Here is a 27,741-nt window from a genome sequence, read left to right as displayed (position 1 = left end):
TGGTCCCATCGTTTTTTCCACGAGTCCATGCATCCTTGGAAGGCATGATGGTCTTGAGCACCTCCTGCAATTTAGTCTGGATCTCCTCAGTTGAGTCAAATTGACACCCTTTCAATCGTAATATCAGTTTAGGAAACAGGAAAAAGTTGCAGGAGACAAGGCTAGGCGAATAGGGTGGGTGTGGAATGATTGCCTTGTTAGTGGAAGCCAGGAACTGCCAGACAACAGCTGATGTGTGGGTGGGGGTGTTGTCATGTTGCAGGACCCAGTCCTTGTTCTTCCGTGGTTCTTGATGTTTGCGGAGGATGTTCTCCCTCAGATGCTGCAAAACTTCTCAGTAAAACTTTCTGCTGACATATTGACCGGGTGGGACAAATTCACTGTGAACAGTCCTTTGGATATCGAAGAAAATGATCAGCATTGACTTGACATTGCTGTGCCATTGGTCCACCATTGCAAAACCGCCAAACCACCTACACACCACGTTACAATAGTAAGCGTAGCTCAACAACATGTCGACTTACAGACATGGCCTGGGTCACACTGATGCACGAGGGGTGCTGCTGACTCCTCCAAGTGGCAAAAGGCAAAGGCAAAACTGCAAACGGTTGGCTCCCTTTGTTCAGATTACTGGAACTTTTGGGTAGCACCTCTTATGTATATGAATCTGAATGATAAAATGATGCTGAATGAAACTTTTCTCTTCTTCAGGACGCCAGAGAAGAACAGACTGAATTTGACAGGATGAAGGATGGCATAAGAATGATGATTTCTTGTCTTCTTATTGGTTGTCTTGAGTCTGCTGTTATAGTCAGTCATGGTTGAGCTGCAGAAATGGCGGCATGGGCTTTTGTAATTTGTTATTTGAATGAACCATGACAGTAGTACATTTTTTTTTTTTTTTTTTTAATGCTAGAAAGAAGGAACTAAAGGCCATGAGCCCGCAATAACTGTTCCTTCCAAGAGAAAAACAAAATACAAGAGAGAGCCAAACTCAAGATCTGATCATTCTGAGATGCCTGGACACATTGTGTTTGAAAGACTGGAGATCATAGGTAGCAGAAAATATAGACAGAGGGAGACAGTTCCAGGGTTGACCTATTGCATAAATGAAGGACTGGAAGTAACGGTTAATTCTTGCATTAGAGAGCTGGACAGAAGAGGGGTGAGAGTTTGCTGCTAGATGGGTGCTACGTCCCATCATGGAGGTGGAGTAATGCAAGCAGACAGTTCAGAGGAGCAGTGACCATTGAAGTAGTGATAGAAAAGAGATAAAGATGCAACAGTGCGGCGAAGAGACGGAGGTTGAAGGGAGCCAGTAAGAGGAGGAGAGTTAATGAGATGAAAAGCCTTTGACTCCATACTATTGAGAAGAGCTGTATGTGGGGAACCTTCCCACACATGAGAGTTGTACTCTATGCGGGCGGATAAAACTCGTGTATCACGGAGTCGGCTTAGCACACCTAATCTCTTGGATGCAGATTTTACAAGAGATGTAATGTGATCTATTCCAAGATAAGTCTCGAGTGAATGAAATCCCAAGCATGTTCAAGGATGATGCAGGATTAAGCTAAATATTGTTAAACATTAGTGGGTACACCTGTGGAAGATTTTGTCAGGTTCGTAGGTGTAAGAACTGAGTCTTTGATGCATTAAAAACATCAAGATTATTTTTATCCCAGTCAGAGATACAAGCCAAGTCAGACATTAGGTGTGCCATAGTCTCATCCCTTGCCTGTTGAAGTAACTGGTGAGTTGGATGTTGGGGGAACCGAATGGAAAGGTGAAGGGTGGAATCATCAGTGTATGAGTGGATAGGGTTAAATGTACAGCTTAGAAGGTCATTGATGAATAAATGGAAGAGAGTTGGTGATAGGACAGAGCCCTGAGGAACATTGCTATTGATAGATCTAGGAGAAGAACGATGGCCGTCTACAACAGCGGCTATAGAACAACCAGAAAGGAAGCTATAGATGAAGGCACAGATAGAAGGATAGAAACCGTAAGAGGGCAGTTTGGAAATTAAAGATTTATGCCAGACTCGATTGAAAGCCTTTGAGATGTCAAGTGCAAAGGCAAAACTTTTGCCAAAGTCCCAAAAGAAGGATGACCAGGAGTCTGAAAGGTAGGTGAGAAGATCGCCAGTGGAGCATCCCTGATGGAACCCATACTGACGATCAGAAAGGAGGTTGTGATAGGAAAGATGCTTTAAAATTTTTCTATTAAGAATTGACTCAAAAACTTTTGAGATAAAGGATGTTAAAGCAATTGGACGATAGTTAGAGGGTTGGGAATGGTCACCCTTCTTTGAGACTGGCTGAATGAGAGCAAATTCCAGCAAGAAGGAAAGGTACAAGTTGATAGACAAAGGCAAAAGAGTTTACCTAGGCAGGGTGTAAGCACAGAAGCACAGTTCTTGAGGACAGCAGGAGAGACTCCATCAGGCATATATGCCTTGTTAGTATTGAGGCCAGTGATGGCAGAAAATACATCAGCTGATGAAATTTTATTGTCAGCCATGAGGAAGTCAGAGGGGGGAAGTGATGGAGGAACAGCACCAGAATTGTCTAAGGTGGAATTGGGGGAGAAAGTCTGAGCGATGAGATCTGCTCTATCAGTAGAAGAAATAGCTACAGAACCATCAGTGTAGAAAAGAGGAGGGGAGGATGATGAGGCAAAGTTGTTAGAAAGGTTTTTGGCAAGGTGCCCAAAGGAGCGGGAAGAATTCGAGTTGGAGAGTTGAGAGCATTTAGTAGGGATGAAATTATTTTTAGCAGAGCGAAGAACACTCTTAGTACAATTCCGGGCAGAAACATAAAAAAGATGTGATTCAGGGGTGGGTTGGCTCCGGTACCTTTTATAGGACCTCTCCTTGTTGTGGACAGCGTTAGAACAAGCGTGATTAAACCAGGGCTTTGTTGGATTAATCAAAGGATATGAGAAAGAAATGTATGCTTCCTGCCTGAAAGAATAACCTCCATAATGCGCAAGGCACACTCAGATGGCTCCCGGCCATGGAAACAATAATCATTCCAGGGAAAATCAAAGAAGTACTGCCTGAGGGCCTCCTAATCCGCAGCTGCAAAGTGCCACAGACAACATTTTTTTGGAGGGTCCACAGGCTGTACCGGAGCGATAGGACAGGTTAAGGTAATGAGGTTGTGATCAGAGGATCCCAACGGAGAGAAAAGATTAAGAGTTTAAGCAGAAGGATTAGTTGTAAGTAAGAGGTCAAGAATGTTGGAGCTTTCTCCAAGGTGGTCAGTATAGCTGATAATACTGTGTTCTTTTATTTGGCAGCACTGAGCAAGGCATTCACAGCAGTGCATGAAGCCCATCTGCGAGAACGTCAGGAGAATCTATTATGTGACCAGTGCCCCATGCGTTGGTTCAGCCAACTTTGTGCTGAGGTTGAAGGTGAGTATCATCCATTAGTAATAGAATGTTTTGCAGCTTGATTGTATTGATATTTTTCTGAACACTTTAAGATGCTAGTATTTGAGATGGTACATGTCATATTCCTTTGCTTAAAGACCATTTGCAGACTAAATGGTAATTCATCCATCCATCCATCATCCAGTCCTATGTTGCCCCATGAGGAGTGTAGGAGCCCTGGGCAAGGCAAGTTGGTCCTGACATTTAAGATGAGAGTGACCAGCCTGACATATCCCTGAGTGGCAGTATGTGAGCAATAAACCCCAGCCACTCCTAGGATATAAACCTAGACAGGCTCAGTCCTATTGGAGTGCCTTAATTACCCACTAAACCAGGCGCCATAATTTGGTTACATGGTTACCACCCAGTGTAGTAAATGGCTTCTTGGTGTACAGGAAATCACTTGGCTGGTCACTCTGTGTAGAGTCACCCATAGGCAGAAGGAGGAGGAAAGAATGAAGGAAAGAAAGACAGAACAGGAAGTAAAGAAGAGAGGAAAGGGCAGATACCCAAAGCAGCACCACATTGAGTAAGGGGATGGTGAGCACCCCCACCTACCACTAGGAAATGATAATTACAAGGAAATGATGTAAGAATATTATAAGTCTATATCATCATCACAACCCAGTTTATGTTCACTTGGGGAGGAAAGATCCAGAGCAAGACTTTAATCTCTTTGGAAGCATGACTTAAGAGGGGAAGGGAATCCACAGGTAGAGGTTCTTACACACCTCCCACTACTGTCTCATAGGAGGTACTACAGGTTGTCATAGTATCTTCACTTTAATGAAAGAGTTTCGTTTCCCGCTTGGTAGTCGAAATACTGTTGTAGCAAATTGGATTGTGATGATGGACATTTCTAGTTCTCTGGCATTGTATACAGAGAATGTGTGAATGATAATTTTTCTCCCACACCCGTAGGAAAATTGTATGTAACTCCTTCACTCTGGGAGGTGTCTTGTAGGTTAAGTAATTTTGGCTGGTGGTAACTAAGATAGATGAAATATAGATGTATGACTGAAGAGGTCAGTGGCTTGAGATAGTTTCTAACCTCTTCAGTTAATGATCTCTCGTAAGCTGAATGAAGGTGTCCAGATGCATGAAATAACAAAAACATTTTCAGATTAATAGAGGTTGTGTTAATAGATTTCACTAGCATAACATCACAGAATACAACAAGTACAGTAGAGCTGGGGCTGAGCATTCATGTACCATATATTTGGCACTGGGAATCATTGCAGGTGATGAATTCATGGATGTCGTATGTTTAAAGTGCAATTAGATACTGTATATTGATTGTGGTTCCTCATCCATATTTCACCTTTTTACCCCACTTGTCCCATTTATCCTCCACCTCTAATTTCATATACCACATAATTACAACTTTTTTCTGCATCCCTCTCTTACACTCTGCATAAGCACTTTATTCTATAGAAATCACTCCTTACACACACAATGCATATATTAACAGACTTTACTATAGAAGGTTCAGATATGCTTCAGCCTATTATTAAGTTCCAAGGCTTTGGACGGGTTAGTGGCGTCCCAATTCTTCATTCTCGTCCAGGAGGCTTTTAGTGAAAAATATCATAACAGGTGATGAAACGTAGGTGTACAACTGTATGGCTATGATGTTGAAACAAAAAGGCATTTGTTGCAGTGAGTTAGAACATTATCACCGCGACCAAAAAAAGCTTGTCAGAGTCTATCAAATGTGAAGATGATGTTGATTGTCCATTTTAATTGGAAGGGTGTCATTCATCATGAGTGTGTTCCACATGACAACAGACAGTCAATGAAGAGATTGACTTGGACATCCTGAAGTGTTTGAGGGAGGCAGTTTAAAGGAAAAGGCCCACAAACAAAATCGGGATGCTACACCATGACAGTGCACCTGTTCACACATCGCTGCTTATCCGTGACTTTTTGGTGAAGCATGAGATGACTATCATCCCCCAGCTGTCCTACAGACTCCTCCTCCCCTCTCCCCCCTGAGTTGAAATCCACCCTGAAAGGTCATTGATTTCAGATGATAGAAGAGATAGAAGAAAATTTGCCAAGTTCACTAAACGCACATTCATTCAAGCGTGTGTACCTCGATGACTAAGTGATATGGTGTGATGCAACTGTTGTTAGAATAAAGCTTAAAATTGCTGCAACACGGTACTCCCATCCCAGTCACACTGTGCTGGCTAGTTGGTGTGCTATATAAAAAGTTCAGTTTCTTTTTTAACAGACTTTGTATGTGTCATTCCCATATAGCTGATTATGGCTGTACATGCTGCACAACCTTTGGTTGCATCTATGTTCAGTCTTTCAACTCTGGAGTCCATTTTGCAGGACCTTATCCCAAGTCTTTTAAAATCTGTGTCATGGTATTCTGCCCTTTATTTTCACACTCATAAATCCTTTTTCTCAGTTTTCATCCTTCATTTTCTCCACATGGTTGACCAATCTCAGTTTCTCACTATGCATCGCATCAGAAGTCCCTTCAATTCCCAGTAGATCTTTTGGTTCCACATTTGCAGTTTTGCCATTTTCAGTTCTGTCATACAGGGAAGCACTACAGTTCTGTCTGGCCATCCTCATCTCTGTATGCTCAAACCTACATGTGTCCTTCTCTTTCACTACCAGAGTTTCATTGTCTTAAAGCATTACACTTCTCTTTTATGCAGCATACAATTTTTTCAATATTGGTTAAGGCGCTCCAACAAAGTATGGCCCATAAGGGTTTACACGTGAGGGGTATTTGGAGTTTAATGTTAACATAATGCCATTCAAGACAGAGCAGCTGTCATTTGCTTCAAATGTCGGGACTAAGTACCCTAGCCGTGGGTCCCTTTGCTGCTGATGGGTATTGGATGACAGACACGCAGTTGTCAAGTCCCCTAAGTGTCAGGAGAGGTAACAATTCCCTAATCTTCGGTCTAATCCTAACCTTGGAAATAGAGCTAGTTTTGGATCTCTCCAAGCTCAGATCATAGCAGCCAGATAACTAAATTCCTTTACACACTTCAAAGACACATTGGCTACTCTGTTGTGATATGTCCAGCCCATTCTTCATGTTGTGATATGTCCAGTCCTTTCTCCTTGTTGTGATGTGTTCAGCCCTTTCTCCTTACTATATGTCCAGCCTTTTCTCCTTGTTGTGACTTGTCCAACCATTTCTCCATGTTGTGATATGTCCAGCCTTTTCTCCTTGTTGTGATAGGTCAAGCCCTTTCTCCTTGTTGTGATATGTCCAGCCGTTTCTTTTTGTTGTGATATGTTCTGCCCTTTCTCTTTGTTGTGATATGTCCAGCCCATTCTTCTTGTTGTGATATGTCCTGCCCTTTCTCTTTGTTTTGATATGTCCAGTCCTTTCTCCTTGTTCACCCCTATGAACATTGCATTTTATCCCTACCTCGAATGCCATTGCTCCTCTCATAGTCTATACTCAGATGTTTCAGATATTACATTATATACTGTAAGATTGAATTGCTCTCACTTTAAACCTACCTCTGATGCCATTGCTCCTCTTATAGCATACAGTACACCCATCTGTTTCAGATATTACCGTATATAAGAATGAATTGCTCTTGGCACCCCTTTGGTACACAGTACATGACCAGTAACCTACCACTACAGTGTCACCATCCATTTGAATTATCATCAGTTTTGGTTTATCCTCGTTAACAAAAAATCCATTTGACCCCATTCCATCTCTCCATGTACTAAGTCTCTCTCTGGCCCTTCTTTTATTCTCTGCAGTCAGCACTAAGGTACTGTGTGTGCTCAGAACAAACTCCTGGTGTGCTTCAGCATTTACTGAGAATTCATTACTCAGACCATCATTCATTCTCATTTGAGTACTTACATCCGTGAAGTGTACATTGTCAGAGCTGCACTGACAGTTCACCCCCCAACACCCACCTTCCTCTTTGCCCAGTGTACCAACAGGGTACCCTGTTGAGAGCTTTTTCAAGCTCAGTAAACTGGAATGCCGTGTACCCTCTGTCACGGGCAGGACTCTAGCCCTGGCCTGACAAAAGCAACATGGTAACAGACATCACAGGCCCCACTTCTGCTAACTATTCACCAATGGTTGCAGAAACAAATGCTTAGTGAATGCATCTCCTTGCTGATGTCAGCTTACTGTGGGGGAATTTGGTTGCGGTTACCACCCGAACATAATCCAGTAAATGGTTTTCTGGTAAACAGGAAACCTTGTGGCTTGTTGCTCAGTGTAGAACCACCTCTGGGTAGCATTACATTTTAGTGACTAAATGATGGCAATTCTTACCAACTATTTGTACAGTACATACAAGGGAGCCTGCAACCATTGCTTCTCCAAGAGGAAGGGAGGGGGGAGGCAAAATCAAGATTCATTAATTTCATGTTTAATTTGTAGTTATGGGAGAGATGTTAGAATGATGATGATGGTCATAATGCTATGTCCAATTTTTCCTGAAGTCTAGAAAAATTTCATTCGTGTGTCTTCAGGGTTACCAGCAGCGAAAGCTCATGTGTGTATCAAGAAGCGACTATCTTCCTTACCAGAAGAAGAAAAGAGCATTCTTATTGCTAAGTACGAGGGGGCAGAAGCCTCAGACACCCAGGTGCAAAACAACATCCTCATGATGCTCCTCCGTGCTCACTTTGAATGCAAGCAAGCCTCCCATACACACACAGCTCTGCCTGATGGAGGGGTCCGGTTAGTGGTCTACTTGCACATGTTTTTATGTCACCAAATATTGGAGCTCTTTTGCCGTCAGTAGGATAACTTTTCGTAAATTGCGGATCTTTTATTTTTATTTTTATTATTATTTTTTTTATAAGTAAGAATATCTTAGAAGTGGCATAGAGTTTATGCAGTTTGCAAAATCCCTTCTCTCTCATTATTAATGTCAGTGTCATGTAAATCTCTGTAAGCTTTGAAAATTTATCTAATTATGATACCGGTATGTTTATGGAGATGAACATGACAAGGGTTGCATCTCTTTTGTAATTTGGTAGGTTATGGAACTGCAGTATCTCATAGGGTTTTGAAGTGCAGCTAAAAAGGAAAAAATTTTGTGAATGGATTTTGCCTATGATGTGGATTGGGCATTTCAGAAATGTGGATTATATGACCCATTTCATTAGGCACTGTTGATGGTCCAACATTATGCATTCTCATTCTTTGGTCTTATTTTTAACCATCCTTTGTTTTAGTTGAAGGTAAAGTTAGCTTGATGATGACAAATGTGGTCTTGTTTTTGAAGTGTTGCATAAATTACTGCTTGAAGCTCAAATATAGTGGAGTTGTGGATCAGGTTTGGAACTTTTACTATGTTAATTTTGTACTTTTGCTTCACTTCTAGACCAGACAGTCAGATTGGTGCCAACTTGGAGTCATCCTTTCGGCGTGCCAAGAAGAGTCTGACAACATCATTTAGTCAGTTGCTGAAGAGGGATGGCCGGGAGAGTGAGAGTTGTGAGAGAGAGATGTCCACTGAAGAGGCAAGTGAACCAGTCTGGCAAAAAATTAATGGAGTGACCTTCTGCCCATTTTATTTAATAATGGAAGCTGTTATGCATGATATATGTACAGTAATCCCTCAATTATCGAACTTAATAGAGCCATTGGTACGTCTGGATACGGACGAAATCTGGACGTGGAGCATTACCCTACCTACCTATACCCAACCCATATGTATGGTACCCCTCCTGATTGTAGCAGTGTTCTTCAGTCTTTCAGTCATTTAGACATCAAAACACACATGGGAATATCCAGTATAATGCAAAACACTAAGAAAACAATGCATAAACAATAAAAATCTATCTACAAATAAACAGTGTAAATGAAGAAGACGAAGGTTGCTAAAAGAATTTAATAAAGTAGTGTAATGTACAGTACATACCACCCAGTAAACAACGGACAGGTATCGTAAGCTACTAGCCTCCAGCTAGTGTACAGTAATCTCATGTGGTTTAGTGGCTAACAGAATCACTTAGCAAATGTCAAACATCTCCTCCTCCTCCTCTTCCTCTATCTGCTGGAGCTGGGTAATGAATGGGGACATGCGTTGAGGTGATGAAGACCTACACACCTCAGGAGACTCTGAAGACAACCGCAAGCTTGCATCTAACGGCAACTCAACGGCTGTCGATGTGTTCAGTTGTGGGTCTGAGAGTAAAGACTGGGAACAAGATGGGGAGAACGGGCTCTCACGCACAGGGGTGGCAGGCTTGAAAAATGAGTTGATTTTGGACTGACGATAGGTGCGTCGAGTCTGATAGAGGATGACAGCATCTTTGACTGCCTGCAGATCCATTGCCAGCTTAAGTGGCATCAACTCCCTGTCACAGTGCGAGTAATTGGCATATTCGAGCACCTACTGTTTGCTGGCACATAACACACCAAGACAGGGGAGTGATTGAGTGGTGGGGTGTTCAGTCAGAGTCCATGTCCTCATCTTTCTCGCTGTCTTCTGTCGGCCCTGCAGAGACAGCAGCAGCGATCTCCTCATCAGACAATATCTGATAACCAAGATCACTGCCATTATCGTCCATCCACTCCCTCGCATTGTTGACGTCCACATCCTAACCTGCCATATGGACATGAAGGTGGAAATCGTCCACGTCAAATCCCTCAAAGTTGCATGAGGCCTCGTATCCCTGATGGAGACGAGACCAACCACTTTCGAGGGTTTTGACAGACTTCCTTCCAAGCATTTGCCCAGTTGAACACAGCAGACAATATGACGAAGATTTCCTAAGGTCTGCTCCCCATGTGTGTCAACTCCTTGGTGGTCCTCTAGCACCACCACCACATCATCTAGGAACCTCGGACGGTACAGTCTCTTCACTGCCACTATCACACCTTGGTCCATTGGTTGAATGTGAGCACTCATATGAGATGACAGAAACCTGCGCCTGACACGACCGTTATTTGCAGCCAATTCCTTTTCGGGTGGATGGGCAGGGTATTCATCAACCCGTGGAGACAACATGGTTGTTTTGCACATCCAACAATGATGGGCTTGAGGCGGTGCGTCCCATTAACATCTGCATAGCACAAAACCAAGAAATGCTGTTTGGACAACTTCCACCCAGGCATGGTCTTCTCCCTCTCATCTGCCAGGGTGTTGGTGGGCAAGGAGCAGTAGAAAAGGCCAGTTTCGTTAGCACTGTACATTTGGCTGAGAGCAAGGCCCTCGTCCTCAATCAGGCACTGCACCTTCTGGCAAAATTACTCTAAATCCTCTGCTGCCACGTTCAAAGCCTTGCCATGTGCCTTACAGCCAGTAAGTCCATGTCGAATTGAACCGGAAGAGCCAACCTTTTGATGCCTTGAAGTCATGCACATTGTGTAGGCATGCAAACTGCTCAGCTACTGCCTTCAACTCGGTCCCATGTACAAACATGCCGGCATCCTGTTGTTGGCGGAACCATACTAAAGTCAAGTGGTCGATGAAGGCATGGCAGGGTTGAGACATCACCTTCCTATCACCCTTACGAGTGGCATCACCGTAGTCATGTCTGTACTGAGTCAGTTTGGCCTGTGAATTCTTGATATTGAACAAAGTCATAGAATGCGTGAAGTGGTCCAGTCCACGTCAACCTTGCTCAATGTCTCATGTTTCATCTCCAGAGTCGAAACCTTCCTCTTTCGTTTCCCGGGTGGTGGTGGGACCATCATCGCACACACGAGAATGCTACATAGGAAAATCAAGGCCAGTAGAAGGTAAGGAACCACCACAAATGCAACAGTGGAAGCCATTTTGGTTTCAACTCACCCAAACACGTCCACACTCGAGAGAGACAAAGGCGGGAACTGAGGTATGGCACCGCCACGTGAACACTGTTTTCATGTCTCTACCCATGCTCGGCTATGAGCACACAAGTAGAAAGTTCCAAACTGACCTATGAGCACAGGGGTCATTTTTGCCTGGCCAGTCAAATGTTGCCATGCAGCAGCAACAGTGGATCCACCATACATCATGGTCTCAGGGAGCATCTGAGTAATCTGGTCAGCCAGGCGACTTTGACCATTCGGTAGGAAGGCGGACGGCCGCTCGTACCCGGGAGCATCCAAGTGATGTGGCTAGCCGGGGGACTTTGACTGTTCGGTGAGGAGGTGGATGGCCATTTTTGCTCAGCTTGTGGGTTAGGGTCTGTATTACTCGCGTGTGGCCATGAGCATCTGAGTGATCCGGGCAGCCGAGGGACTTTGACCGTTTGGTGTGGAGGCAATCGACCACTTTCGCTTAGCTTGTGGCTTAGGGTCTGTGTTACTTGTGCATGGCCAAGAGCGTCCAAGTGATCTGCGCCAAGGGGACTTTGACTGTTCCGTAAGGAGGCAGACAGCCATTTTTGCTCAGCTGGTGGGTTGCAGTCTATTACCCGTGAGTGACCATAGAGGCCGGCCGGCCTTCTAACCAATTTTTAAAATTTGTGGCCAGCCCAACTGGCGATGTTGGAAGTTTTATGCTCGGATATGGACAAAGAAATCTGGATACTGCCATATTAGATCCAAGGCCTAATGTTCAGATACGGAGCATGTCCGGATACAGAGCGTCCAGATGATCGAGTGATTACTGTACAAGCAGCCCCCACTATTCTACAGGGATGCATTCCTTAAAAAGTTGTTGAATAGTGAATTGGTCAGATAACTAAACTATTTTTCCTATAAGGTTGTTAAGAAATAGGGGGGGTTAAGTTCCTGACTGCCTTTGTCATTCAAAAAATATTCAATAGTGATGGAAAAAATACCAATAATTTATCATTTTACAGCAATTTCTCGATTATCCGGACAGCCAATACCTGGACCATCCATTACCCAGACGCTGTCATCTGGCCGTTCCAAACCATTATTTGTACATTTTTTCCCACCATCTGGTCACGCAAAAAATTTCTGCCTGAACGGGAGGGTGAGAGACTGACGAGGAGAGTGTATGTGAGTGAGGTGGAGGGGGGGAGAGGTAGGGGGAGGCCGAGGATGAGATGGAGGGATGGAGTGGAGAAGTATATGAGAGAGGGGGGTGTGAGTTGGGAGCAGGGCAATGAAATGGTGGGGGACAGGGCGACGTGGAGACGATTTGTTTGTGGCCACCCCGTATGGGATTGAGGCGTCCGGCAATGGATAGATAGATAGACACCTTTTATTTATTAACCCCTTAATTGCGGGGTGTCACTTTCGTGACGCTTGGGAGCAAGGGATCATACCGTGGGGCGTCACTTTTGTGATTCTGTGTTATTTTGAATTCGCCTGGGCTTTCAAGTGGTGGCTTGTATCATCTATCAGTACTGCCAATGTCCAACACTAGTCAGCACTCCTAATCTCATCTGTACTCCCATCCATTGTTGAAAATTTAGCCATTTCTCCCCGTTCTTGACTCCCCTCCCTACCTCCCCTCCATTACCCCCTCCTCTCGCCTGCCCAGCCGTGCTACACTAAGCAAATCTTCCCTGAAATTTTCCACTGATTTCATCCATTGAAATAAGCCCTATGCCCTATTCTTATACCAAATAATATATACCAAAAAGAAATAAGATAAGTGAGAGTGCCATACACCTGGAATTGGCTAATTATCACCTGACAACACCTCACGTGCACTCGTTCGCTAATTTTCGCTGTTTATTTCCCCTTGAAATATGCCATATAATCTATTCTTGTAATAAAAATATATATAAGGAGGGAAGGGAGAAGCCTAAGTGATATTTACTTTCACCTGGAACTACCTAATTTATTATGTATTGTCTAGATTTCCTGCCAGTCATTTGATAGCTATATATTAGCATCTGTCACAAGGCTGACGTTGGCAGTATTGCGCTTCCCCTAGGCAGGCCACCAGTATCAATTTACTGTCGTCTTTCAAGGTGAAAGTAAGTCGGATTCGTGCCTCTCAAATTCCGCCGCTTTTTAGCCCCATGCAAAGGGCCATGTGAACTCTACCTCCTACTAAACCTCGTGTGGAAAGAGGTAAAGGGCTGACAAATGATAGAGAGTGACTACGATCTTTCTGGTGAGTAAAACAGTGCAAGTGGAAATGTAAATAATGTGCAAACAGCAAGTGAAAGCAATGATTGTAAATAAAAGTGAACAGTGGAAAACAGTTTTATAAGTTACTGCAAGTGACAGTGCCTAACACAGTGTAAATAAAATAGAAATGTAAATAATGTAAATATAATAGAGAATGTAAATAGAAATGTAAATGAGTAGTGTTATAAGAATACGAGTATATACACTAGGAGTAATGAAAGTGAAAGTTTCACTCTAGCATTTATGAATACTATGAGTTATGAAAGTGAAGGTGAAAGTGACATTCACTCTCAACGCTAGTATACAGGACAAGAAAGTGAATGCTATGTATTTTACTGAAAGAGAAATTGAATGCCTACAGTGACAATAAACTACTATTACTGAAGGAAACTTATGGATAAAGACTGTACAGTAGATATATATAAGTGTTATATAGTAATAGAAATATAAACGGTGAGTGTTCTTATGAATAATAAATGACAGAACACCAGCGGCGAACGATCGGAAGTGGGAAGGTCATACGCGCTCTTAATTTTCATTGTTTTCACAGTGTTTTTTTTTTTTTTTGGAGTATGGATTCCAAGCTATTTGAGAATCATAGAATAGTGTTTCTAGTGATAATATCAGGCTGTGGTAATCATATTACGGGTTGTCGGGAAGTGTAAAGTGGAGACTTCATTACCCAACTTCAGAGGTCTCCACAAGTCCTACAGTACTCGACGAAGGCTCAACAAACATCCCAGGAGAAAGCTGAAGGTATGTGCCATATGCATATGTAATTTTAATATTCTAGGACTAATAACTGATTTTTGGCAAATATTTTTAGAGAGTCTGTCGGAGCGCGAATATGCCCGCGGGAGCCGCAAGTCAAAGCAAAACAAGCCTGCGGTTTAGGGGTTAGAGAGAAGGAATATATTTAATCTGTTTTATTTCCAGTACAATAATGAGGAAAAAACACAGTACAGTGAGTCCTCGGTATTCAAAAAATCGATGTACTAATTTTCAATGGTACGAAAGCGATGAATGTAGGACAAATTCCACGATACGAAAAGCCTCTGTCTCGATGGTATGAAAAGCGATACGAGAGGAAATACGAAAAATTCAAAATGGGCGCCCTGCATAGCGCCATGCTTGCTTGCATTGAGAAAATGAACTAGCCCCTCTTTGATAAACACATTTTTGCATGCATCTCAGTCGAGTCACGTCCGTCCTCTCCCCTCAGCTTCACTGTACGTTATGCTGTTTTTCGTTGTTCTTCACCTTTTCGTATTTTCACCATGCCTCCCAAGCGCCCTGCATCGTTTCCAGCATCCGGGGACCAGCTGCAAGGAAGAAACAGCATTCGTACTCTGTTGAGAGGAAATTGGAAATAATAAGACGCCACGAGGAGGAGCAGGGAGTCTCGGAGATTGGGCGAGCTTTAGGCCCTGTACTGTCTAATACTACAGTACTAATACTGCAGTAATTAGTTGCATGTTTTATTTTTTAATGTCTGTACAATAGTATAGTACTGTATATGTGTATTGCATACTTCAAAATAGGAGGTGTAAAGTTTAAGTGGGCGGTCCAATGGGGTCCTGGAACGCATCCCCCCCCTTTCTATATATATTTCAATGGGGAAAATCGTTCTGATATACGAAATTTCACATTACGAAAGTTTTTTTTTTGGTCCCTATCCCTTTCGTATATCGAGGACTCACTGTACAGTAATTTCTCGATTATCCGGACAGCCAATACTTGGACCATCCATTATCCAGACGCTGTCATCTGGCCGTTCCAAACCATTATTTGTACATTTTCTCCCACCGTCTGGATAAAATGCTTGCGTCCATTTTGAAATTATGGTCATGCAAAAAATTTCTGCCTGAACGGGTAAGAATAGCTCAGTGGTGCCGCCTTTTTGGGCTGGTTTGTTTACCAAATGTCTGCCAGATACCTTCGTTGCCTGCTGTCAGTTCTTACACATCACTTGTGAGCAGCTCTTCCTGGACTGTTGTTATGACGGTGCACGTGGTAGCTTTCGTGGTGGTTCTCTGCCTGCTACAGGCATTGCTATTCCTTGCATGCCTCTTCCTAGGGTGTGTGATGATGGCCACATCACCAGGGAAAAGGAAGAAGGTAGTGCAGACTCTGCTGACTCTTTAGAAGCAGGAGATCGTTGGTAAGATTGATGCGGGATGACCGAATCTTGAGTGTTGACATTGATATTATTCTAGCTTACTGTACTGTACCATGCTATTATTCTATTTTACCATGATTTTATTCCATTTTACCATTATGTTTTGTGTGCATTTGTGTGCGCAGCATTTTTCTTGTGTAGCCATTTTTTTCATATTTTTTCATGTCATTACAGGGTATGGCCCTGCAGTGGTGATGGCTTGTCTGTGGTTGATGGGTCTGCTTGACCATGGTAATTGCTTGGCTGTGGTTTATAGGTCTGCTTGACCAGATAGATTATTATTAAACAACAGGGACAAGTGTTGAATGATGTACTGTAGTTACCTTTTACTTCGGCTTTCAAAGTTAGGTTATATACAAATGGGGACGATGGGAGAAGTCCATTATCCAGACGGAGCCACTACCCGGACATGCCTTAGTCACTGTTACATCGGATAATTAAGGGATTACTGTACAGTAACCTACCCAAATTAGCGAGGGTAATGTTCCAAACCTCCCCACTAATTGTTGACGGCTTCCTGAAAGTGACATTTACAGGTAACTGTGTAGCCTGTGAACCACTAATATTGTAATGCATTACCCATAAATAAATGTTTCTTGTTAAATCTGTTTCCCCGTTGTTTTTAGCTCTTCAGCTGTGACAACTCTTGCTTGATTCTTCAGCGTAATGACAGTAGGGACGTCTTAAGTGTTTAATTAAATCTAACCTAACCTAGTTTAACTATACCTAATTATTTAACTAAACTTAACCTAACCTACAGTTGGGAAATTGGGATACAAAATTCAACTTTGAGTATGTAAAGTAAGTTTCTTCCATTGTGCCAGAAACTAATAACCGTAGGTATGGCTGAACCCCTCAATGCCCGTGTGGTTCAGAAATTTGTATGGATCCTTGGCCGGCCCCGGAACGATTTTTTAAGAGTTCTGAAATCAATTTATTTTTCATACAGATGTGAAGAGAATCATCTGGTACACCTAGCAGTGTATTTTTTAGCTTCCTAAACCCATCCTGTGATTCGCTGTGAATCATGGAAGAATTTATATAATTACAATGCATGTGCCACATGGGCGAAAACATGTGAGATTAAGTGACCGCCTGACTGCTTGGGATAGTAGTGTAGGGTCATGTAAACATACCAGTGACCTTTGTTCCCTTCCCACAATTGTTCAGTTTTTTATAGCTCGCACTACCTTGACGTCACACACACAGGTACTGTAAAAGGGTTGTAAGTAATCCCTCCACTATACAATGTAATAGAGCCATAGGCATGTCCAGAAAGTGGTCCTGTCCGGATAGTGGGCCTCAGCCTCCTCGACTTGTACTAATGGACCCTAACTCAGAAAAACACCTATACAACTCCCTCTGGACATGCATAGCACCTATTTAAGACCCAAATCACAGCAATAAGGGACATAAAAGACTGAAATAAATGCAAAAGAACCACAAAATGAGGTTTTGGAGGTGAGTTTATACAATATTTAACATTCTGGTTACTTACAACAAGTCCCTGGCTCGTGGACTGGTAGTTATGGACCCTAACCTATCCTAACTCAGAAAAACACCTCCCTACTGCACATGCTTGGCACCTAAAACCCTATTCACACCAATAAGGGACATAAAAGAGTGAAATGAGGTTTTAGAGGTAATTATGGAAAATACAGTACAATGTGAAACATTCTGGGTACTTACAAGTCCCTGGCCATCTTGATGAATAACCTGCCCCCTCTCAGACACTGACAGTAAAAAGGAGTTCCTGAATCACCTGCAGTACACTGTACTGTACATGAAGTCTTGCACTGAACTTAGTCATTTGCACTCTGAATTCCATTCTCTTAACACTGCGCACTCTAGTCTTACTTGTGCTCCATTGTACCTTAATGAAATAAGTGTTGCACTCTGCACTTAAAGCCTTTGCACTCAAAGTCCATTTTCTAAACATAACACACTCTAGTTAATTTGCACTACATTGAAAGTCTATAAAATCAGTGTTGCGCTCTGCACTTTAGTCTTTGCACTCAGAATTCTAATTTCTTAACACTATGCACTGTTTTTTTTCACTGCACAACACTTTAAATTCCCGTGTGGTCTAGTGGAGAAGTTCTTGCTGTTTAATCACTGTCAGAGTCTGAGAGTAGCTGATGCAGGTGGCCTAGGGGTGCGTCACTGGGTCTTGGTGATGGAGTACCCACTGCAGACGACTCTGAAGAGAGGCGCAAACTCACGTCAAGTGGTGACTCCACTGTGCCTGATGTGCTGGGCTGTGGCTCGGAGGTTGAGGGCCTGTCTTGGGGAGGCAATGGAGTGGAGCCAGGGCTGGGCACAGTGGGGGTCACGGGTCTGAAAAAGCTGTCAATGGTTGATTGACGCAAGGAACGACGATTTTGACGATTAATGATGCGCCGCCTGAAAGCGCGCACTTCCTCCACAGGTCCCAATGGCCCTATCTGCCTGTCGCAGTCTGGGTGTTCCAGGTAGTCGAGAACAAACTGTACGTGTTCCCGGAGTGCGCTCAGCTTGGGGATGGCTGGAGTAGTGTCACGCTGAGAGGAGTCCGCATCATCGTCGCCGTCCTCGTTGGAATCTTCAAGCTGGGTACTGACACCTGCAACTGAAAATGCGATCTCAATATCAGACATGGTCTGATACCCAGGATCGCCCTCATTGTCATCCAACCACTCACGCACTTCGTCCATATCAACATCGTCCCCATGCGCATGTAGACGTGCATGGAAGTCATCCACGTCAAAACCTAGAAAATTGTGCTCCACATCCGTTCCGAGAAGCAGACGAGACCAACCATTTTCTAGAGTCTTGACAGGGACTTCCTTCCATGCACTGGCCCAGTTGTAAATGGCAGACTTGATGTTGTAGCGACGAAGGTTTTCCAAAGTCCGCTGGCCTCGCATGTCCCCGTCCCTCCCTGCACTTGTCCTCGTCCTCGAGAACAACCATCACCTTGTCCAGGAACTACCTTCAGTACAGCCTCTTCGTTGCCACGATCACTCCTTGGTCCATTGGTTGGATGAGAGGAGTCGTATTAGGTGGCAGAAACATGCACCTAATGTGCCCATTCTCAGCCACCAAGTCCTTGTCGCACGGGTGAGCAGGTGCATTGTCGAGGGGAAGGAGGGCCTTTACCTTGTCATGTGGGATTCCCAGTTTCTCCGTCTGGTAATGGATGACCTCCTTGACGAAATGGTGGTGGAGCCAGTCTTTGAAGATCTGGGCAGTGAACCATGCCTTCAAAGAATGGTACCAAACGACAGGAAGGACATCCATCACCCCACGAAGACACCGAGGCTGCTTTGCATGGCCAACAATAACGGGCTTAAGCCGGTGCATGCCGTTAGCATTGGTACAACACAGAGCAGATATCCGTTGCTGGGAGAGCTTGCAGCCAGTAACACGCTTCTCCATCTCCTCGGCTAGAGTGTTCGTAGGCAGTGAGCGATAGAATAAACCAGTTTCGTCAGTGTTGTAGACTTGACCGAGGGTCAGGTCCTCCCTGTCGATCAAGCGCTTCACCTTGTGCCGAAACTCCTCTACTTCATCCTCATTGGCGTCCAAAGCTTTGCCATGAGATTTACAGTTGGTAAGGCCATGTCATAACTTGAATGCGAAGAGCCAACCCTCGGTTGCCTTGAAGTCTAGGGCGTCATGAAGCCTTGCGAATTTCTCAGCAGCAGCCTTCAGCTCTGTGCCACGCACCAGCACACTAGCATCACGTTGCTGTCGAAACCAAATCAACGTGGAGCGGTCGACTTCAGCATACTTGGGAGTAAACATCATCTTCCTCTCAACGTTGCGTTTGCTTTTCGACAAGAAGTCAGCTGTGTACTGCATGAGTTTGGCGCAGGATCTCTTGATATCAAACAAGTAGATCGGGCCAGGCTGAATTCACGAAGGATGTGTGAGGTAGACCATCCCACATCCATCTTGTCCAATGTCTCCCTCTTCTTCTCCAGAGTCAAAACTACTCTCTTTCTCTTCTCAGGCGGCGGGGTCATCGTCACACACACTAACAAGAGGTACGAGAGCAGCAACAGAGCCTGCAGCAGGTAAGGCACCACCACAAAAGCAAGCACATGGGCGGCCATGATCACGAGCGTGCACTCACAACAAGAAACGGGCGGTAAGTGGGGAGGATGCAGGGGTGCTCTAGCAGACGGCGGCGGAACTACGCACCAAAACACAGCCGGCCAGCGCCCCACGCGCTGAGTTCAAATTACGGGCGGAAAAAAGTCGGATTTTTTTTCAAAATTTGTGCAATTTTTGGCCCATTTTGGGAATACTGGATCCTGGGATCAAAATATCCGGTAAGTGGGGATGTCCGGAAAGTGGGCGTCCGGATAGTACGAGGATTACTGAAGTTGTTCCCTAGGCAGTCTGGCCGAACAGCCCCCTTAATAACCCCCATGTAGAACAACCTTTTACAGTATAGTAGGGCTTTAAAGAGTTGCTCAACATGGGGGTTATTAAGGGGTTAATGGAATACTGTATATTTTTGTTTGCATCAGTAATCTCTCTTTCACATATACACACAAAAACGAACAAAAGAATGGTCACTAAATGTACTTTTAACTTTTACCAGAAAGACCTTAACAATTCAGTTCATATTCCTACAGTTTATTTCTGTATTTTTCTGACTTTTCAAGTACTAACTCATCAATTATTGAAGTTGTTAATTATGAATTCAGCAGTTATGGGGTTCTACTGTACATAGTGTACAGGTATACCACACTATATGATCCCCTTTTACGCATTACTCCACCATAGCAATGTAAAAAAATTAACACCCATCCCTACCTAACAATGGTCAGTCCCCAGTTATGTGATGGGTTTGTTTTTTTAACTGATTTGAAGGTATTTTAGACTAAAATTTTTATAAACTGTTTTTAGATTTAGATTAATGTGTTTTAGTCAGATTAATGTGTTTTAGTCATAGGTGGAATGAACTCTTCATTTTTGGGTACAGCTTACTCTCAGATTTTTTTTCCAGACTTATTTTAGATGATTTTCAGATTTTATTTTTGGATTTAGGTGAGTTATAAACTGCCTCTAGGCTTAGTTTAGCATGTTTTAAAGTTGTCTAGGGGTAAAGGTGAGCTAGAAACTTGTTTTTGGATACATGTGAGTTTTTTGGACTTGGTTGAGGAGGGCAATCCCAGGGCTTCCAATCGCATTTCTGTACATTGTGTTATAACGTCCCCGTTTAACGACACCCTGGCTTAATGATGGGTTTTCCACAAACGCACCTCATTGTTATAGCAGGGACGATCTGTACTACATCAGAATTCTCTCTCTCTCTCTCTCTCACACACACACACACACACACACACACACACACACACACACACACACAACTACTACATATGAAGGTCAAACACATACGTAAACACTCACTCAGAAACCCCTTTAACCCACAATCTCCTTAAAAGTTAGTCACAATCCTTCATTCTTGGCTTGAAGAAATCACACATTTTTGCTGCTTTGCCTTTGCCCCCTTTTCCTTCTGGAGCTGCCAGTAGCATTCAGTAGCCTTGTTGATGTTGTTTACCGCCTGGAAACTTCTCATTGCGTTTGGATCGTTCTTATTGTGGTGCTGTAGTATTCCATGTGGTCAAATAGAAATACAGACAGGTGAAGAGGCAATTGATCAACAGGGCAGAGCATGGGAGACTAAGGCAGCTCAGCTGGTCTGTCTGGTGGCATGTGGTTTGTATTGTCGAAATGGCAGGGATAATCATGACAGTGTAAAAGTGTATAGATTTATAAATGTTGAAACAGTGAATTGTTGAATAATGATCGGTTGAAAAACAAGGTTTTCCTCTATATGGAAAGTTGATACATTCTATAAGTAGTTGTTAAGATGATGATAAAAGTCTGTTTTAGAATGAGACAGGTGTGTGATGTCTGATGTACCTATTGTTCAGTATGCATATCCAGTACAGTACCTGGTTAGGGAATGCACAAGTGATTGAGCTGGCTGGATGAAATTTGTGCGGAGGAGTGCATGACCAGGTTTGGCACCTTTTTTTAAACTTGATAGTCATCATATTTACTGTGTCAGGTAGGTAAGCGTGAAGCTATGTGCAAGGTATTGTTTAACCTGTTGAGTGGAGCCAGAATTGCGGGTCTTTAATGGTGAGCGAATGGGTGTTTGACTCATTCAGTTATTTGAAAATTTCAATAATGCACAAACAAATGGATGACCTATTTTACATAAACAAATTTATGACCTATTTCTCAGGACACTTTGTTGAATAGTTTCCTTGTATGCTTTCCTTTTCGTTTATAGATCATACCCACCTTCAATATAAGTGAGAAATAGAGTTAGGATGAGGATAACTATGATGTTGATGATGAAGTATTAACATGTGCTGTTGTAGGTGATCTTTTTATCTTGTCAGGGAGTGGGAAATTGAGCTAAGATAATAGTGATGCTGATGATGATGAATGTAACATTTGCTTTAGTAAATGAGATTTATATATTTGCAGAGCCATCAGGGTAATGTGTCTATGAATTCTGGGGAAAAGGCTAATCCATCCCCAGTGCCCACACCTCCCAAGGTTCGAATGGAGGGTCTGAGTGATTCGCCACTGGGTCATCGACCACGATCGTCTACTGTCAGTGGCGCAGGTGGGGATTCCATGAGACGGGAGTTTCTAGCCAAACGAGCTGCTGCCAAGCAGAAGATAATGGCATCCAAGGAAGAAGGCTCTCAGGTGTCACCCAAGAGGAATATGTGAGTCAAGAATGTTTTATGTTTTATTTACAGTATGGTATTTGAGATACTCATAAATATCACATCAGAAGTCCTGGGTTAATAAAACTAATTTGTAGGGATACAGAATATTGCTTTAACTATCCTTAATGATCACCTGTTTAATCCTTCCAGAAATCCATTTTTGCAGTAGAATAGATCAGAAGGACATCTGCAGGACCTAACTGATTTTACTACAGTAAACCCTCACTATATTGAACCTCGTCAGCCCAAACTTCAGCTGTAGCAACCTCTGTGAGCCTACTAAACAGCTTTCCAATACTGATTGTAGAACAAAAAGTCGATTTATCCAGGTAATGTGGCTGCCAGACTAAACACAAGGTAAATAAAAAGTAATTTTTGTTGTTTTCTCTGTTTTGTTTTATCTTTGATTGAACATTTATACTATCTGTCAGTACAGCATCAGTATGCACTATAAACACACTCAAAATTGAAAAAAAATGTAGCCATGTAAATTCCATCAGGTGACCACCAAATAAGACTTACTGGTACTGTATTATACAGTAAATTGAACCTGGGATCATTTTAGTCCCCCAATAAACATCAGGTGTATCGTCAGCCATTTCCCCAATTAGTTCAGTATATCAAGGGTTTACTGTATGTTAAAACATGGTTTAACATGACTAAGATGGACAATCATCCTTATCTACAGCAGTCAGAGCTGCAAGAATGGTACTAATAATTAACAATTGGAGCTAAGACAGATAAAAAGTAATAACTACAGTACTAAGGCTGACTTCCTTGTGCTTCAGCTTACTCTCTCCAGAAGGTAGTAGATGGCAGGCTACTACTGACCCTGAAGGGAACTACATAAGAAAAATAAGTGGTTACAAGGTTGGAAACTTGCTGCACAGTCATCTGTCTTAAATAGGGAACTCGATCACAAATACAGTTCCTCATTATATGCTACTTTTTTCATTACCATCACTAGACTGACCTCTCTTTCCCCCCCCAAAGGATGGGGGTGAGGTAAGGTCCATAGAACAAGGGAAAAAAAAAAGTAAAACTCTCAGGAACAATCTCCTTAGAGTTACTGATTCAGTGTGTGGGTGGATAAGGGGACCCCAAGACATAAAGTAACATAGTGGTGAGATGAGGGTGTAGAAGCTCCAGTTAACCCCCTCATGCACAAGGATTAGGTAAAAAATCTAACCGCTCGCACTTTTTCGATGCAGGTTGCGTCCAAGTGAAATCCAACCACTGATACTTTTTCGATGCAGGTTGCATCCAGCCATAGGGGTTGCAGTATTTTTTCGCTATGATTTTTGGTTTCGTCATTCAGCTTTCTGCCCTGCCCTTATTTATAACTTTATTATGAGAAAAAAAAAGAAAAAAGAAATTACCATATTTTATCGTTCACTCATTTATTCAATGCTGACTTCTCACAGATATATAAACATTTAATCAGTGCCTGTTGAGAGAAAGTTGTAGAGCATTCAGCAAGCACTGATGAAATGTTTATATACAGTATCTCCAACAAATCTATCTATCTATCTATCTATTGCCAGACGCCTCAATCCCGTTTGGGGTGGCCACAAACAAATCGCCTCCAAGTCGCCCTGTCCCCCGCCATTTCACTGCCCTGCTCCCAACTCACACACCCCTCCCTCATATACCTCTCCACCCCATCCCTCCATCTCATCCTCGGCCTCCCCCTCCCTCTTCCCCCCTCCACCTCACTCACATACACTCTCTTCGTCAGTCTCTCACCCTCCATCCTCTCCACATGGCCAAACCACCTCAGTGTGTTCCTCATAACGCTTCCTATCACATCCACATCCACACCACAACGCTCCTTTATATCCTCATTCGTCAGCCTGTCTCTCCACGTGACTCCACAGGCTCCTCTTAAATAACTCATTTCCACTGCTCTCACTCTTGACTTGTGTCCTTCCAACAATGTCCAAGCTTCACTTCCGTACGTTAGAGTTGGTATCACAATACTGTCATGTAGTAACTTTTTCACTTCCATGCTCACTTCCCTGTTTCTTATCACTGCTTTCAAGGAACCAGCAACCTTTCTTCCCTGCTGTACCCTTTCAAGCACTTCACCCTCCAAACCTCCATCCTTACTCATCACACTACCCAAATACTTAAACGTACTCACATTTTCCAATTCCTCACCATCTAACCTCGCTGTACATTCACTAACTTCACCTCTCTCAAAGACCATCACTTTACTCTTCCCTACATTCACCTTTAGGTTCCGTTTCTTACACACTCTCTCAAACTCATCCACCAAGCCTTGCAGCTCCCTTCGTCTTCACTCAACAACACAGTATCATCTGCAAACAACAGTACAGGGAGTTTCCAAACACTATCCTGTCTCACCAGGGCCACTCCAACATCCACTACCCTACCTTGTACCTCTTTTATTACCCCATCCATGTACAGATTGAACAACCATGGAGACATGACACATCCCTGTTTCAAACCAACTTTCAAAGAGAAAAATTCACTTAGTTCACCATCCACACGCACTGCAGCCTTCGCACCATCGTACATACTCTTCACAGCATTCAACAACTTCCCATCTACTCCATATATTCTTAACACTTTCCACAATCCTTGTCTATCCACCCTGTCATATGCTTTCTCCAAATCCATGAAAGCCGCATACAACTTCTTTCCCTTCTCTAGAAACTTTTCCACTAAAGATCTAAGAATGAATATCTGATCTACACAACCTCTTCCCTTCCTAAAGCCTCCCTGTTCTTCTCCAACTAATTTCTCTGTTCTTTCTCTAACTCTGTCTATAAGTATCCTACCATACACTTTTCCTATTATACTAAGAAGACAAATGCCCCTATGATTACCACACACTTCTTTTTCCCCTTTTCCTTTGTACAAGGGAATAATTATACCTGACTTCCAATCCTCCGGGACTCTACCTTCCTCCCAGGCCAATCTGCACATCTTCCACATCCATTCTACTACTATCTCTCCCCCATGCTTCAGCATTTCACCACACACTCCATCAATTCCTGGGGCTTTCCCTGATTTAACTTTCTTCATTGCTTCCACAACTTCTATCCTACTGATTTCTTCCTGTCTTCTCACCTCCCTCCTTCTCCCAGCCATTCCCCAGCCACTTATACTCGCATTACTTCCATCCTCTACGTTCAACAATTCCTTAAAGTGTTCTCTCCATCTGCTCACTTTTTCTCCCTTCTCCACTAGTAATCTACCATTTTTATCTTTCACTCCCCTGCAACAAATCATGTTGAATAAATGAGTGAACGAAAAAAATATGGTAATTTATTTTTTCTTTTCATTTTTCTTCTTTCATTAGGAAGATCATTTATTCAGTTACAACATGTAGTAATTCCATAACAGTACAGTTACAAATTAGGGCAGGAGAATGAAATGACTGGAAACATTTTACAATTTTGAGCTATCTGCTACCAGAGCGGCCGGGTGTGGTCAAAGACCATAAGAATTATTTGTTCCGTACGCCATAAAAATCTTCCTAATAGAGCTAGAAGTGTCATTTTTTAAACGAAAATCATTGCAAATAAATGCAAATAAATGATGTCGTGTGTGCACTAGTATCTGAAAAGTTGATGGATTGGTGTACCAGAGTGATGAGTCTGCCGCCACTGCCATTGACCCGGTCTTGTCTGATGGTGAAATTATGAAATGAATTTGTTTTCTGTGTTCTACTTAGTTTTTTTCCTTGTATGATGGCACTGTGTATGTTTTGCTGTTTGATGAATCATGTGAGTTCTTGTTTTTCGGTGTTTATGCCATCTGTGTTTATTTGAAGAATGTTATGTTGCGTGTACGATGTGTATTGGGTGCTGCAGCATGGGGAGGAGGTGGGGTTGTGGGTGGAGGGGAAGGAGTAGAAGGTTGTGATAGGGATAAGGGTTGGGGTGAACTGGATTGGGGTGCAATGGGAGGAGCTGGGGTATTGTATGGTGTGGGAAGGATCAGTGGTTTAGGCTTAGGAGGTGTGGAGGAAGCAGGAGAGGGGCTGGTGGGGGGGTTAGAGGGTGGGGGAAGGAGCTTAAGGAGCAGGTCCAAGTGTTTGTGCAATGTTCTCTGGATGCAAGTGTTGTGCAGGTGAAATAGGTCCAGTTCTTGCAGGAATTGCAGTGAACTGAACCCTTTGTCTGTCAACTCATAGTGATGGGTTTTGAGCATGTTGGACACATGTATTTGTTGATGGGTCCTGGATTGCTCTCAATGTCTCCAGCTAGAAGAAGTCTTCGAGAAATGGCTGTTGGAAAGTCATTTCTTGGTGTGAAAAAAACAGTGTTGTTGTGTGTATTGTGTTGGGAGATGTGGTACTTGCTGGCCAAAGCCACTCCCAGGTTCTCAGGCCCCATGAGGGGTTGGTGGGGGTTGCAGTGTTTTGGCCCTTATGCTGTCCTTCTCCTCTGCTTTGACAGCCTCTGGCGGGTGGACCCACAACGAAGACGCCACTATTTCAGGTCCATTTTCCTACGTCACTCACGTCGCTGAGTGAGGGGTTTGTGGCTTGTAAGGTCTGGGCCAGCCCATGGGAGTCATGCAGTACTCAGAAGCCATTGAATGCAGGCTGTGTTGAAGGAGTTTGAGAGGATTAAGGAGAAAAGAAGACTTTTCCAGGAATGAAAAAGGGGTGGTAACAAAGAGGAATACTTGGCTGCCAAGCATAGGGCTAGAAGAGAGGTATACTGGACAAAATCAGAGTCTCAGAGACTTTTACTGAATAATGGAAAGGAAAAATATGATATTTAAGGTGGAAAATCAGATGAAGAGAGAGAACAGGGACATCAGAGGTTAGCAGTATGTGGAGAATGATGAAGGAAAGGTAATGGTGAACAGTGAGGATATTGAAGACACCAGGAGAGAGCATTATAACCTGTTGCTGAATGAGGAGTTTGACTGGAACAGGGAAGGTTTGGAGTCAGCAGGCCCAGTGTTTTGCCCATGGCCTTTGATTGATACTGCTACTGTGAGCAGGGCAATAGGCAGGATGGAGGTGGGGAAGGCAGCAGGTGTGTCTGGAATGACGGCTGAAATGCCGAAGGCCTCAGGAGATTTGGAGTGGGGTTAGTTAATGCATTGATAAGTATGATTATATATGAGTGTGTTGTCTCAGATCATTGGCTGAAGAGTGTGATTGTAAATGTGTACAAGGGAAAGGGTAAAGCCCTGGAAAGAGGAAATTATAGAGGCATAAAACTTTTGGACCAGATAATGAAGGTAATGAGAGAGTTCTAGAAGGTATGAAAAGAGAAAGAGTAAATATTGATGAGATGCAGTTTTGGTTTAAGCCAGGCAAAGGGACCACTGAAGCCATATCGTTCAACAGCTTCAGGAAAAATACATAGGAAAGAAAAAGGATC

General features: G+C 43.2%; 1 protein-coding gene across 1 annotated transcript in view; it reads left to right on the top strand.

Moving 5' to 3' along the window:
- The window catches only part of LOC145393011 (TBC1 domain family member 4-like), a 100,947-nt gene that overhangs the window by 19,926 nt on the left and 53,280 nt on the right, over nt 1-27,741 (top strand). Inside the window, exons 6-9 of the mRNA XM_080267330.1 lie at nt 3,301-3,417; nt 7,918-8,128; nt 8,778-8,916; nt 22,119-22,366. Of these exons, the coding sequence (XP_080123456.1) occupies nt 3,301-3,417; nt 7,918-8,128; nt 8,778-8,916; nt 22,119-22,366 (715 nt within the window). The remainder of the gene's footprint in view (nt 1-3,300; nt 3,418-7,917; nt 8,129-8,777; nt 8,917-22,118; nt 22,367-27,741) is intronic.

This window comes from Coenobita brevimanus, chromosome 23 (genome assembly GCF_032717465.1).
Source record: "Coenobita brevimanus isolate Jiangsu-jjx chromosome 23, ASM3271746v2, whole genome shotgun sequence".
Taxonomy (NCBI): Eukaryota; Metazoa; Arthropoda; class Malacostraca; order Decapoda; family Coenobitidae; genus Coenobita; species Coenobita brevimanus.
The sequence above is the reverse complement of the archived record's forward strand: the minus strand, read 5'-3'. Positions and strand labels throughout refer to the sequence as shown.